Source organism: Pezoporus wallicus, unplaced genomic scaffold (genome assembly GCF_028554395.1).
Source record: "Pezoporus wallicus isolate ANWC-B61680 ecotype Strahan unplaced genomic scaffold, APGP_CSIRO_Pwel_v1 contig_3710, whole genome shotgun sequence".
Taxonomy (NCBI): domain Eukaryota; kingdom Metazoa; phylum Chordata; class Aves; order Psittaciformes; family Psittacidae; genus Pezoporus; species Pezoporus wallicus.
In genome coordinates this window covers 2,202,886-2,217,914 of record NW_026640315.1, presented here as the reverse complement: position 1 = coordinate 2,217,914, position 15,029 = coordinate 2,202,886, and the positions used below count along the sequence as shown (strand labels likewise).

At 42.7% G+C, this 15,029-nt stretch overlaps 1 protein-coding gene across 7 annotated transcripts in view; it reads right to left on the bottom strand.

Moving 5' to 3' along the window:
* Positions 1 to 8,668: 8,668 nt before the first annotated feature.
* The window catches only part of ANKFN1 (ankyrin repeat and fibronectin type III domain containing 1), a 123,702-nt gene continuing 117,341 nt past the window's right edge, over positions 8,669 to 15,029 (bottom strand). For 4 of the 7 annotated variants that reach the window (XR_008973394.1, XR_008973390.1, XR_008973395.1 and 1 more), the window contains 2 exons: positions 12,194 to 13,576; positions 9,572 to 10,690 (listed from right to left, as the gene is read on the bottom strand). Coding sequence is in view for 1 of the 7 variants with exons in the window: in XM_057418533.1 (XP_057274516.1) it covers positions 12,783 to 13,576 (794 nt within the window). In the remaining 6 variants the exon portion in view is untranslated. Of the gene's footprint in view, positions 8,813 to 9,571; positions 10,695 to 11,142; positions 13,577 to 15,029 lie in introns of those variants that run through there. The other 3 variants (XR_008973393.1, XR_008973392.1, XM_057418533.1) reach the window with 3 other exon arrangements.

Here is a 15,029-nt window from a genome sequence, read left to right as displayed (position 1 = left end):
GAATAACACATGCATAGGACCAAATACAAACTATTTTGAGAACATAGCTCCTCCTAATTTTTTTCATGCGAATACATGCTGTGGTATATGTATCTTATGGCATATGTTTTAGAGTTCATCATAAGTCACATTTTTGCTTTTCCTCACTTAACAAAAGGTATTGGGAAGCAAATAACTCCTTTTCTTTTTTTTCTGTTCCCCCACTTCCAATAAGAAATGTGAATTCAGAGAGGCAGTCCAGTGCAAAAGGCAAGTCAACCTTCAGGAAGTTTCTCTAAAAGTGAATTGTATTCCCTATTTCTACTCACAACTGCTCCAATACCCAGACACCACTCTTACAACACAGTTTCTTTTCAATGTTAGGACACCTTTAAGATTAGAAACATCCTCCTCATGAACACACACACTGAACGCAAGCTAACAGCTCTCAGTCACCTCTGGGTTAAATGAACTAGAAAGAGTTGCCAAGGTATCTTGCTCTAAATTGTATTTTCCAATCCCTGAATCATTCTTACAGATCTCTACTGATCCTTCTGAAGTCTGACTTCCAGAACAGGATGAAATGCTTTACTACTTTACATTAATATAGATCTGTATGTGGTAAATCTGGTCATCTGGCAACAAATTAAACTTAAAATAATTGGTTAAACAACAAATAGAGGAGACATTTAGCAAGAACAATACCAGTGAAAGACACTGGTTTGTCACTTCAAATAAGATAACATGAAAGCTGAAAACACTTGGAGTATAATCAGATAGCTGATGCTCAGTACAGCTACATTCTCTCTGGCTTTCATGGCTTCAGTGGATGCTGAAATGAATCTGCAGTTTGTTTTTATAATTAATTGCCAAAACTAAAACATTTTTTCCTCAGCACTGTTTGAACAGATTTTCTCTGAACCGATTTCACAAATAACGTAGAACATGTTAAAAGTGAAACAGTAAAACTGCCACAAAAACAATGGACCTCTCACCAGCTTGCACATTAGTGGGCCCAACAGCACGGATCTCATTTACATCTAACTTGCTCCAAATGAAAGCTATCATCAAGTGTGCAAAGGATATTCTAGTCCTAAATGGTAACGATCATTTAATTCAATGGATTTTAAACATGCTATACTGGATGCAATCCCTGCAGAACGTGGAAGAACAGTGCTTGAGATAAGTTTCTTCTGAGCTGCCCCTTTTTTCTGATATTGTGGGAGTCTGACGATTTACTTTAAAGAAAATTATTACCATAAAAACTCCAGCTGAGAAAATGTGCTTTTGAAAGCCTGTTGCACAAAGTCTTTTATTTTACCTACATTCTTACCTAAATCCTACCTTGACAGAGGCAGATGTAAGACCTGTCTTTGACCAAGTCCAGAATTGCATATATTTATCACATACTTTAACTTTACTTAAACAAGCAGTACAGTTGCAGTAACCTCATCCTTTGAAAACCTTTAGGACTCAACGCCAGCACAAAGCTCGACACAGAAATGAGCTTACACAGAAGTAAAAACTCCATTCCTTTTCAAGTCCAATGGATTAATGTAAGGAGAAAGTCAGTAGCACTAAACTCATCCTGAACATTAAAGTAACAGACTGCAATGGCATTACAGAGATGAGCTCGGCCTGCAGCGGCTATGGCTATCTAACTTAATTAACAGTTATGTTCTAAACCCCCCTCCATTTACAAGTACTAAGTAATATGGTAAATATGGAACAAATTATCAGCAACAGCAGGGGAGATTTAAAATATGCATCTTGAGCTCGGAGTCACTCAGAAACCTGCGGTGATGCAATCCCTCAAACAGAGCGATCTTTATGAGCTTAACTCTGCCAAGAATGCATGTGCAAACCATCTTCCCGAGGCTCATCCCCATGGATGACACACAAGCTGCCCTCGGTTGCTGGAACGCCTCATCCACGTGGAGCCATGCCTGAATGTTTTTGCACCTCAGGTGTTTCCCGGTGACTTAGAGCTGTGTTATTCAATCCCTTGGAGCTGAAAACCCTTACAGCTTCACCGAGGTACAACACAGACCGCTGCAGAGAGGGTTTAAGGCTGCCGGTGGTGGCTGCAAGTTGCAGCTTGGGCAGGTCAGACCAGCCATGCAAAGGCACACCCGACCCACCCCACTCGTGTCACAGCCCCCATCGGGTAACCTCAGAGTCCCGAAAACCATAAATACCTGAGGTAGTGGCAGCAGTCATCAGTTGTTGACATTGAGGAGACGATCCCCAGAGGCTGAGCTTCAGCAGTGCGGGCGCCATATCTGCAGCATGGCCGTGCGGCGCCATTGCGGGTAACGCTGTGGTAAATACCGGGGAGTTTTATTCACCGCACCTGTGCAAGGCGCCTTGGGTAACTTCCACGTCCCGCGAAGCCCGCAGAGCACATGGAGGCACCGCACCTCCGGCAGGGCGGCCGCCGTTACCTCAGCCTGCCCAGGAGAGGGCGCTGCGCCGCTCCCCGGGACGCCATTTTGGGCAGGCGTGTGGTGAGGGGAGCGTGTGGTGCCCGGTCCGGTCCGGTCCGGTCCGGTCCGGCCGTGCGCGGGCAGCAGCAGGGCGCGCGTAGGTGGGTCCTGGGGCAGCCGAGGCTGGGGGCCCTGGGCAGCGTTAGCCTATGGCTGGTACTGCGAGTCCTGCCTGAGCCGTCGCAGCCCGCAGCTGCTTCCCGCTGCCATGTGCTCTGGCACCGCAGCAGCCCCAGCGCTTTGGGTGCTGCGGTGTGAACCTGCCAACTCTGCAGAGCTGGCCCGAGGGGTACATACACCTCTTAAATATCAACCTCTTAAATGGTGACATACTGAGTTGGGCTGCTAAAAATGTGTTTCAGCGGAAGATAGTAGCGTTGGAGGGGTGTTAGATTGGCCTGGAGGGTGATGTGGTTATTCATGATATTCAGCCAACATAAAGAAGCCAGGACAGGAGATTACTAGCAAGTGAGATCCCAGCTCGGAGCCTGCTGGTGTCGGGGAGATGCTCTTGATGCTCAGGATGGGCTTCAGCTGACGTCCTGGTGCTCTGAGCACACAGGGAGCATGGAGAGGAGGAGAGCGCTTCTGGGTTTGCTGACTGCTGAAGGGGAGGCCTGCAGAGCTGAGCTGCAAAGCACAGAGTGATTTAGCTGAACTGCGAACCTCTGTGATGGTCTTCAGTACCATTCCCATCTCGGGGTACCTAGGAAGGGGTAGCACATACTCTCTGCCTCACAGTTACTCAGGGGCTTCCTCCCCGAGGCCTGTGGCACAGCCACATCTCACTGAATGCCTGTCCATGGAGACAGACTGTGGAGCTGATACTGCTCGAGACAGGAGGGAGCGTCTGCAGTCAAGCTGCAGGGTCAGCTGCAGTAGGGATGCAGGCTAGGACTGCAGACACGTGTGAAACGCTGCATCTTCCCAAATGAAAGGATAAGGATCGGCAGAACCCCCTGCAGGGGTACATCCACCCCTGTAAGACAGGGCGAGGGGTTGGCAGTGCTGCGTGGCTGCTTGTACAGAGTACCTGAAACAGCCCCCTCCGGCTGAGCCCGCGGTGTGCGAGTATACACTCGGTGCATCCTACATCTGGAGACAGGCGGCGTGTAGCTCGTGTGCTGGACCTGTGCCAGGGTTAAGCCCCCAGTAGTCGAAGCTGGATCCCTGGTAGCACTCGTGATGGGAGGTCAGGCGCAATGAAAGAGCCCTAGTAGTTTGAGTAGGAACACACCAGCACCTCTCCTGATGGGAGGTCAGGCGCAGTGAGCAGGAGGGCCCCCCTCGTGCTGGCAGCTCCGTTCCAGTGTTTGGCTGGGCTCCAGAAGATTAAAATAGAGCCTTAGACTGTCCCCTCGGCAGCACTGCCAGCCAGAGCCCTGACAATCCTGGGGTTGTACTCAAACGTGAGTCCCCCGGGAGCGTGGCTTTACCCTAACAGCTGAGGCACTGAGTAGGTCGAAGCAGGCTGGGTTATTGCTCCTGTGACTCAGACTCGAGGAAGAGAGGGATCAGGATGGAGCCATGAGAGAGCAGGGGATCAGAATGAGAACACAAGGCACAGAAGGGGGAAGGAGCAAGTGTGCCCCAGAAGAAAGCTTGAAAAAAGACGTGTTCTGTTGGGGCTACATACAGGAGTGAAACTGGGGTGTTAAACTTATCAAGCCTGACTTCTGATTTAGCTCCTTTCTGTGACCATTTCAGGAGCAGATAAGCAAAAAAAAAAGGGGCAACATTTTCCGTTCCCAAACATTTCAAAAGCAGTATGGGAAAAGGTGAAGGTGTGCAGGTTTGTGTGAAACATCTCTGTGTAGGTGCGGGATTGTTTTGTGGTCCAGAAATGATCACAGCTGAGGGGAACCAGAGCCACATTCTCATACGTGTGTCACTGATGTTAAGCACTTAAACAAAATGCCTGATTTTCAGGAGCGAGGAGCACTCCCAAGTACCACTAAAACCAACAGCAGCGGCGTTGCTCACAGAAGGGTGTTTCAACCTAGTCCGCTATTATGGATTTATTTATCACCACTTAATGATGGCATCCACGCTTGAAACGTTTTGCCTCAGGATTTTTCAGAAAGTGATTACAAGCAAAACATTTTGGCATTGCCTTTGTTTCCCCCTTAAAAAGCAAATTGGTGGAAATTTTAAAACAATTTATTTTGCAAAGACTGCATTGATTAAGTCAAAAAATTGCTCATCTCACCAAAGGCAGGGATTTTATTTTGATATATACCAAAAAAACCCCCCACTTTTATTTACTGTTATTAAAGGCTGTTTTGTCTTTAAATTGACTTTAATATTAGTTTATAAATTGCTGCCCACTTTACCGTTTTTTGTGTGTAACTGAGTGTGTACGTGAGCAGCAGAGCAGAGGAGTGTACCTGATTTTTTTCCCGGCATGTTTGCCATAATAAAAATGAATTGGATAATCAGAATAATTAGCTCTGTTATTCACACAGGTAAGGAGCAGAAATCCTACTGACTAATTAGGGGTAATTATTAGTAATTAAAACCTCTTAAAATAGAAACATTTTACTAGCTCTTCTGAATGAACATACATTTGTTTGAAAAGAGAGTTTGAATACAGCTGTCTGGGGAAGAGAACGATGAAGCTTATTAATAACGATCTTTTGTGTGTTTGCAGAACAAACAAACACCCCAAATCAAACCCAAAGCATTTATTTAAAGGCAGAATTAAAAAATGAGTTAATAAGTTTGCTCAGAGAGATGACAGTTTATATAAGTTAATACATCTGAATGGAACAGCGAAATGGTGTCTTTTGCTGTCAGAAACATGCCGATAAGAGTTTGTTAACTTCTTTCCAGTTGGTTGAAAAGCATTTCATCATAGAACACAGAGGCAATTATAAACCAGCACTGTCCTTCAAGGAACCATGGCAAATGTGTTAGAAAGGTCTGGACGGACTGCACTGTTCACTTACCTATCTTCTCATATAAAGAAGAAATCTCAGCTTGGGGCAAGCAAAACATAGGAACAACCAGGCTCTAAAAGCTGTGTGGTACATGCAGAAATGCCCCCAAGTAATTTAAGTACATGCACACAAAAAATCCTTCTTTGTCTTGCAGTGTTTTTTCTAGTTAATTCCTTAGCTTACTGTACATGACTAATTACTTGCATTTGGTTTTTTTCTTTTACTGACTTTGGAAATGTGGTAACAATGTTTTGCAACTGAAAATGAAGGAAGCAGAGGTGACCGACAGTCACATTTTATCTTACAGTTTAAGCAGTATTTCACTCTACTGCTGAGCTCCACTTTGGCTGCATTTTGGTTACAATATTTTCCATGTGTGAAAATACCCACAGATACTCCAGTAAGATGCTGTTATCCTGAAGCTTGCAATGAGTTGGCATGTCCTGGCTGGAATACAGACATTTGTCAACATTTACATTACCACATATACTTGTGCAGAAGCTATGAATAATTGGCTGCTGCTGATGTTGTAAGGATGCTAAGCCAGAAAATTGTGTCCCTGCTCTGTCACAAGCTCTCTGTGTGACCTTGGGTATGTCACCTATTCTAATTACAGCAGTATCTGTACAAAAGGTAGGATAGTGCATAAGATGCTGAGAGGCTCCCACAGTATGGTGCTTAAAATAGATTTAGCAACCTCTCCATCTGGGAAACAAGGTAAAAAGTGACCCAAGTCCTTTCACTTCAGCATTGAAAATGGAGTTCTTATTTCTCTTGTTTACATACAATAACCCAATTTTATCCTACATTGGAAATGTTGCCATGCTTTTGGAGAACAAGAATATGTGAAAAATGGAGGAGTCACAATGGAAGAGTGTTTCATAAGGTAATTCCCGTCAGCAGGCAATATCTGGGGTGTTGGCTACAAGCAGATTATACACCTCCAGTACAGTGTTTACAACATGGCTTGAAAGCACAGATTCACACCACAAGCATGCAGTGGATTCTGTCTGGGTGTCATTGCAAATACCCAGCCGAAAGCTGCTGAGCCCATAGGAGAGCCCTGGGCTTGGGGAGGGTTTGGGCTGTCAGCTTGCAAGATCTTGGTGCTGTTCACTGCTTTGATACTTGTATGCCAGCACTTTCTGCAGTTGTAACACACAGATTAGAAAGATGCCGCTTCAAATCCAGCTACCCAGATATCACTGCTGAGGCAATTGCATTTGTACAAATTGAGTTTCAATTCCTGTTGACTTTGATGGCAGGTTATTTTTGCCCGCAAGCTCTGGAAGCCATGTTTTGTTTAGATGTCTGAATGTGTAGCCCAAAATTTAACTTTGGAGACCATATTTGAAAGCTTGGCCTTAGAATAAGTCATTTTCTAATAAAAATAAAAGAATTCAGGGAAAAACACAAGCTACATTCACATTTCTATGGACTGTAAAGCTCATATAGGTGGGTACTTGGTGACGGTCAAATACACAAGTGCACATGGTATTTAGGATTCCGAATGTATACGCTAGCATGTTTTTGTTAATGAGGGAGAAGACCTGAAGTACATCATTTCAGAAGATCACAGGAGTGGTAAGAACACAAGAGCACTTCAAGTCTTCGAAATCTTAAAAGAGCTGGGTTTCTATGATATTAGATCAAACAAAAAAATCTATGTTAAGAACATTTTTATGACAATGATTCACTCGAATAAACCTGATTTCTTTTACCAACCAATCTTTTTTCTAAAATAGTATTTAATATCTGAAGTTATAAAAAATATTTGTAGTCTTGAAAATTATTTTTATTGTCTATTTTATGTACTAGACATGCCTCTTTCAGGAATTATTAAAGAAGCATGAGTCATGCGGCACTCATTTACTCTTGGCTCGTGGCCATCCTCAAGATATATTTTGCTATTTTCAAACCATTTGCAGGTACATATGCATGAAAATATTGTTGCGTCAAGTCTCAAGATCACAGTTAGCACAGCCCACATTGTTCATCTAGATATTTACAAAGTTTTAAAGCACATAAAATTGTGCATTATTTTGTACCAAAGTTTAAACTTTAACATACGCTTGGTTGCATATATAGCAACAAGTTACAATAAAAATCTGAACAAAGACAACCAATAAACAGCCAAATTGCTATGTACAAACAAGGCAGGAAGCAATTAAACACTGCCTTGCACATTTCACTTAAATTACTTTTTCTCTGAGGGGAAAAAACCAAACAACCCCTCTTCCCTCCCCCCAGGTCCCCAATAACCCTCAACAGTCCTCATTTTTATCAGGAAAGTAACTGAAACTCCCATTACATTTAGCAGGGGATTCATTTGCATAATACAGGAGAGAAATTTGGTCCCTGTTATCAAATGTAGCAATAGATCATGCAGTATAGGTTACCCCCCCCAGTACAACTGGTAACACAGCAGCGTGGTGGGCTCACTCTATGAGCCAGCTCCAACAACTGTCCCTGTGACCTCCAGGGGGATGTTCCATGAGATAAATCCCCTTTTGTCTTCCTTACACATACCATTTTTGCACCAGCATCTGTGTGTTGTGTTCGTGATGACTCCACTGATCCAGATCCTCAGCTGATGCCGAGCCAGCCTTGTGAGTCAGTGGAGGTAATGCTGATCTGTACAAGGCAATACCTGACTTGCCTTCAGTGGAGCTACTCATAGTTTACACTGGTGCAAAAGGACCTGGAGCGAGGTCTAAGGACAGCACAATTGGCCTCAAACTGACCATTATATAAAGCAAAACACAAAACCTCTGTGCGTTTAACTTAAAATCTGCTTAATAAATTACTACAATTCACAGTAATAAGGTAGATTAGTGCCACACCAACCACTTTCTCTAAGGTTAGGTCAATTTCAGATAGCTTTTCCAAGGGAGAAAATGAACATAAGCGTAAAAAATCTATTCTTATTATTTGACAAGCAAAAGACGAGGTTTCCTGTAGGCTAATGACAGACAAGCTTACTAACACATTACTCTATTACAGTGTGAGTGGTTTAAAGGCTAAATCTTGCCCAAGGTGCTGTCGTGTGAATACGTATTCCAGCCTGGCTCTTATTTCACCCCCAAAGCTCCGTTTGAGAGACAGCAAGCTGGGTAAGTGCTCACGAACACCAGGACCACGAGATGTCCTCTGAGCTGGTAGGAGCTGCACAGCTTTCAGCAGTACGTGGGGCCTGCTCCAGTCAAATCAACAAACTGACTTCTCATGACTTTGCAGATGCTCACTTAGCACAAAAGATGCAGATGTTCACTTAGCACAGAAGAGGCCAAAGCTGCCAGAGATAATGCACAGCCTGCCTTCGGGAACGTTGCCGTTGGGTTTTGCAAAGAATATACTGTTCCAACAGCTCTGCTTCTTGCTTCTGGGCATGATTTAGCCTTATGAATTCTACTTGATGGAATCAAAAGATAGATTATACTTACAAATAAAGTATTCCAGCTACTTAGTGTTTTTCTGTAGTGGAAAAATCCGACCCAACCTGATGAAATCTCCGTTGTCTGAAAATTCAAGGCCTCTTTACTAAAAATGCTTTTTGCTGATGGCAAAGTTCAACACCTCAGAGAAATTCAGAGTAAGTTTCCAAGCTGTGTACCATAGTTTCAAATACACTATACCCTTGTTGTTTGTAAGGCTGTATTGAAGTTTTACGTAACAGTCATGAGCCATGCATTTAAACACCTTAAAAGAGTTGACCAGCAACTTAATGCATTTCTTTATACCTTAGAGAATTTAAAGATGCACCATCTCTTTCCAAAACGCTCTAAACATAAATGTTCAGGATAAAATATTCCATCTTCTCCCTCCCCTTTTAGTATCTATGTTTAAAAATACTGTAGATTTCCCTGTGCGTGCTTTTATTGTCTAGAAAATCCAATTGTCAACTAATACCTAAAGGCAAAGGAAGAAGAAATACAAGCCTGGGAAATCAGTGCTCAAGGCACAGCTTTATTGAGGCAAACTATCCATGGGCAGACTGCCTTCTTGCTGATGCTAGGAATTCCCTTGCAGTTTACCTCTAACTTGCTTCCTACCAGCAGAAAAAGGAAAGTTTTAGTCCACTAAACAGGGAGATATGATCCACATTCTTTTTTTTGCTGTCGAGTCACAGTATTAAAGCAGTATGTTTTTTCCTAGCCAGTTAAGTCATGCCTAGAGATAGGAGGGTCTGAGTTCAGCCCAGGTGAATATACACTCCCTAGAAAATGCAGGACAAAGTTCTGTGGCAAGATACAGGAGTAAAAGAGAGATGTCCAGAAGTTTACGAAGCCTTAGTACCCATTTTAGGGCAGAGCTTCAGTGGGTGCAGACTCATTTGAATGAGCTGTCTGCTGGCTAATGAAACTCTGGTGTGCTGTGGGCTCTGAGCCACAGCATTTCCCCCTTCTGTGCAGGAATCCTTGGAGGGGCACTTGAGCCCAACCTGGGGAAAGGGTTCCCAGTAATTGAAGCAAAGATCTGAGTTCCTAATTTTAATTTGATTCCTGACTGTGAGCCTTTACTCTTAAGCCCTACTCAGAAGAGCCACTTGTGCCTTTATGGAGTGGGAATACAGTGCTGTAGTTTGCAGGATGCTTCTGAATTGCTGTGGCTGCTTGTGAAATGTGCGAGTGATCTTCCTAAGACAACTGCAGCAGCAGTATGATCAGTACTATGACAGTACTTGAAAGGCACCACTTTCTACTATTTATTTATCTCTGGGTGTTCATTACTATTCTTTTAAGGCGTTGCTCTGCTCAATCACCCACTGAATAGATAGGGATGATAATTTTGAACAAAGAACATGTATTTCTAACGAGACAATTCAGTGCTTTATCATCAGAAGTATTTAAAGTCAGAACTATCAATTACTACTTTGACTATTAAAGTATGTGGAAGAACCTCAATTTAGAGCTAATAGAATTAAGGAAGCATGCCCCATTGGCCATCATGTAAACACTACTTCCATGTAACAAAGTTAGAATTAAGGTGGGGTACATTGTGGCTGCCATTTGCATTCTCAGAGTCAAATTCCATTTTAGCACAGCAGATTATGATGAAATCAAGCCCTTTCTACCAGTAAAGAACCCAGCTCGTTATTCGATACATGACTACTGCTGGAAAAGTCCAGCAGCAGAAGTAGGTAACAGAGATTTTTACATCCTTACCTAACCAGCAGTGTGTACCTGTTCTGCTGTGGTTCTTGCTACTTCTTGCCCTCAGTGTTCCTGAAGAGCCGAAGCAAAGCAAGGTGGGTTTCATTTAGGAACATCTTGTTTTATCTCATCGCTTCCTGCAAAAACATATGGCCTCAGTGTATTGTTATTTTTATTCTTTAATAGACAGTTTTATGGCAGTTTTGCTTAGAGGCTAAACAGATTAGGGGAGCCTGGGCTAGGTGCTGTATCCTAGAAAACAATCTAAATTATTTTGACTTCTGAGTATGAGCATTACACTGTCTGGCTCTCCTTGGTGCAAAGCCTTCTGCTAATGAACATAATCTAATGTAACAAGCTGTTACTGCCTTCAGTGACAGTAAAACATCACTGTTTGGTTCTATGGTGTGTGAGTCAGGTTTTCCCCCTGCAGCTCCATGTGGCATACAACATACAATGTATGTCCTTCTAGCTGCAAATTGGCACTGACACTTCTGCTCCCCCCAGCATCTTCTCACCCACAGGAATTTTCAATATGGGTTTCATTCAAAGCCTGTGGAAGTGAATGGAAGTCTTTCCAGCCTCGGATCAGGGAATGAATGAATAGTTTGGGTGAAAAATTAACTTCCCTCTCCCAAAAAGAGAAGTTACAAATGTAAATCCTTATAGAAAGTTTTTGCCCTTGTATCACTGCAAAGACTCTTCTTGGCTTCCACATACTGACCAAGCATAAAATAGTGAATAACATTTATTTTTGAATTTATGGATTGAGTTCACAGGGATTTTAATAGCACTGGGGTTATGGAAGTGCTATTTTAATAAGGACCACAGATCATGGGCCCAAATCCTTACCTTTACCTCAAGGACTTGTAAACTCAACTATTTAACTCAAATCTCTTTATTGGAGGCCTTAGAATGTATCCACCTGGAGGCTGAAAAATTGAAAGGTAGAAGGCTGTGCAAACATGGAGTGAGGGAATTTAACCAGCAGGAATGTGGCCTATAAAATTAAACTTCAAGAACTGTTTAAGAAAAATTAAAGCTTGTGCAACAGCTGGGGTTTCTCTCCACATTCGTTCATTTCTTACTGACTCAAATGTTATGGTTCTCATTAATAGGGATTTCATTTTTGAGATCATCTCCTGTAGTACTATAAGGCTGATTCTGGTTGTAAAGGACAACATCATGACTCGGTGTGATCTGCCTTTAGACAAACACAGCATGCTAAAACACCACCTCCCACTCTCATTATGATACAATATTGGTGGCCCAAATAATGCATTCAAACCGTACCCCAGATTTCCCTAATCATTACAGTTATCCCAATTTCAGACATGGTGATCAAATACCCCTGAAGTTTACAGTGAATATTCAGGAACAAAAGTAGGAGCATTTCTTTTCAACGGGTGTATGAGCATGCTGCCAACATGCAGAAATGAGCTCTTGTGTTCTGGGCAGAAGAAAAGACCAAGCTTCAGTCTCACTTAGACTCTGCATCTTATTCCTTCAGAACTTGGTCTCATTCTGCCTGCCCTTGACCCCAAAGGTTTACCTGCTAAGCCTTTATAATACATAATTTGAAATCTAAGCTGGTGAAAAAAACCCTTGTGATAATTATGTCAGACTTCGACAGCACTCAGAGGTGGAGTTGAGTGCCTTTTCTAGGTACCAAAAGACTTCTCATTTCTCTGTAAGTGAAACTCTGGGTTAAATGTGTTCCTAGAGCAGTTAGCACTTCAGTTATATGCAGCCTAAATCCATTCAAGAAGTAGAAAAACTGACACAAAATAATGGAGAACTGGTTAGTACAAGTTTAGGACACAGTCCTAACGTGAGGACACCAAGGATGTTACAGTTTCTGCTAACTTGCAGGCAGAACCACTCATGCTTAAAATTTTGCATGCTCAGAGAGACATGGAAACCAGGAGAACTGCAAAACCTCATTACTAGATTTGCAGCCACAGGTTGTTCTGTTTTGTGGTGACTGTTACAGCTCTACCTGCAAAAGTGCAGATGCCAATAATAAAGCTTACATCGTGACAGATGATACCTCTGTAAGACCAGAAACCTGGTGATGAAGTCAAAAGATGAGGATTCTTTTGAGTGGCATGAGTTGCCATTTCAGGAGCTGGAGATTTCCAAGTGGTTTTGAAAGTATGGCCCTGTATGCACGATGCTCACTCTCTTACTGTGTAGCAGTGGGAAGCAATGCACAAGTCTGAGGGTTAAAGTGTGCTGCTGAAGACTTCAGAGACAGCAGAACCCGACTGGTCATCTGGACTCATTTTCTGTTGCATAGCACTGTGAGCATCCCTGTGTTCTACAGACTGTGTGCTCATTGCCCAGGACTTGCTGTCTTCATCCAGAAATGTTTTATAAGGCTCCACATGTATCTGATGGACAGTTTGCCTTGACTCCTCATACTTGCCTTTCCCATCTTCTGGAAGGCTGGATGCATGAGGCAAGAAAATGCTCCGAGATCCATCAATGGGAATCTTCACCTGCTCAGTGGAGATAGGCTCTTGAGACAAATCTGAATGTCTCATGAGATGCTGAGTATACACCCCTTCAGACAGAGAGCCAGACTGTGTCTCGCTGTACACACGCAGCCACCGATGGTGCCGGCTGAAGTAGCTGTAATGTTGATGTTTCCCTAGTTTTTTTTTCCCTAAAAAGCTCAGTGCCTGCTTGGAGCTAGAGGACTTGTCTATGCTTTTCAATGTAAGCCCTGACACTGTTAGATTGCTCATGTCCTCTGTGCAACATTCAGCATTAGTATCAAAGGCACTACACTCTGTCAGGCCTTCTTTCAATGTCAGGCAAGGCTTCATGTCGTGGACTTGGAGAACATCAGGTGCACTGCCACCCAGGCCACTGCTGGCCTGCTGGGATATGTCCTGTGAGGAGGAGTAAATCAGGTCTAATTCTCTGGGGCTTAATGCATCACTGGAATCATAGTCACTGTCAGTTGGAAGGAATACTTCAGAGCAGCCTTCTTCATCTGAGCAGGGCTGGGAATCTGCAAAGAGAAGTGATTAAGAAGACAAGCACAGGAAAGAAATGGCTTAACTGTCTTTTATGTTTTTTTTTCCTGAATTTAGAGTCAGATCTACAATTCTAAACATGTATGTGTATTTCGTGTGAACTGGGATTATGTTCTGAAAGGATCTGTTTTCTTTTATCTTCTTGTCACCAAATTTCATAGAGATGGAGATTTGGGAGAGAAAAACTCTAATCCAGGTTCTGTTTTTATTAAAGATGCCAGTTGAATTACTCCACATGTATTCCTCTGTAACTGTGAGTAGGTGCAACTGTGTGTGTGCCTAAGAGGTTCGTCTGGAGGCAGATGAACAAAAACTACCCTTTTGTCCATCAGGTGTGTTACTTGTGTTCATATACAAGCAGAAAACACTTAATTCAGATGTGAATTTGTTGACCACACCATCACTAAACCACTGCTGTCTTTTGGCTGCAGAGGGATCAATAACATAATAAATAGTGGCATATGTGATAGAGTGGGCTGATGCTTCACTGCCCTGCAGGTTTTATATTAGATCCAAGGAAAAGAAATGTAGACTTTATACAGTGCTGACTATTCACTTTGAGCGTAAATCATCATATAGCCCAGCAATAGTGAATCAAGCCCATGCAGGACAAGATAATGCTCTAGTTAACATGGTGCCAGAGCTAAGGATTATCCTGCATTCATGGTCTGTAATACAGGGAAAAATCAGTTTAGGGAGAGATGCTGAGAAAGAACACCATGGTGTAATGGAGTGAATCAAAACACCATCGTCTCTGGCTTGCTTTCAGCCTAATCTAATCAGAGTACATGTATTCATTTTTCTTTACTGTATAAAACTTCCAATTTAAATAAACCTCACAAATTATTATTACCAAAATGGTCATGGCAGTTGTTTAATGGAGCATGTGGTGCTTTTGTTTCTGCTGTTTCATTTACTTATTGCTTAAAGACAGCTCAGCAGAATGATGGATTACATTTTTCTCCAAAGTCCTCATTCTGTTAGCAAATTAGGTGGTACTGTTTAATTTGCTTCACCTTTATTTGCTGTCATCCATTTCTTTCATCAGTTTAGTTCTCCAGCTGTTCAGAGAAGTAGTAATAGTCAGAGAGGTGGGTACTTACTTGTGTAAGTCTGTGTTTTAAAGTGCTTGTCTGGGACACTGACAACACTGAGGTATGTGAAAACGACTTTTAAACTGGACTATTGGCACTAAAATTTGCTCTGTCAAAACAAAGCAAAGTCAGTGACAGCACTTGTGCCTTCCAACCTGTTCATTTAATAACATGGAACAGTGAGTTGACAGAGTTGGCTGATGCTGAGCAGTTATTCTGAGTAGGTAAAAACTGATTGCAAAGATTGTAGAGAGATCTCAGGATAGAGAGTGGCAAATGGCTGGTAAAATGATTGTTAAAATACCCTGGCAGGTATGGGAAAATGTTGACTCCT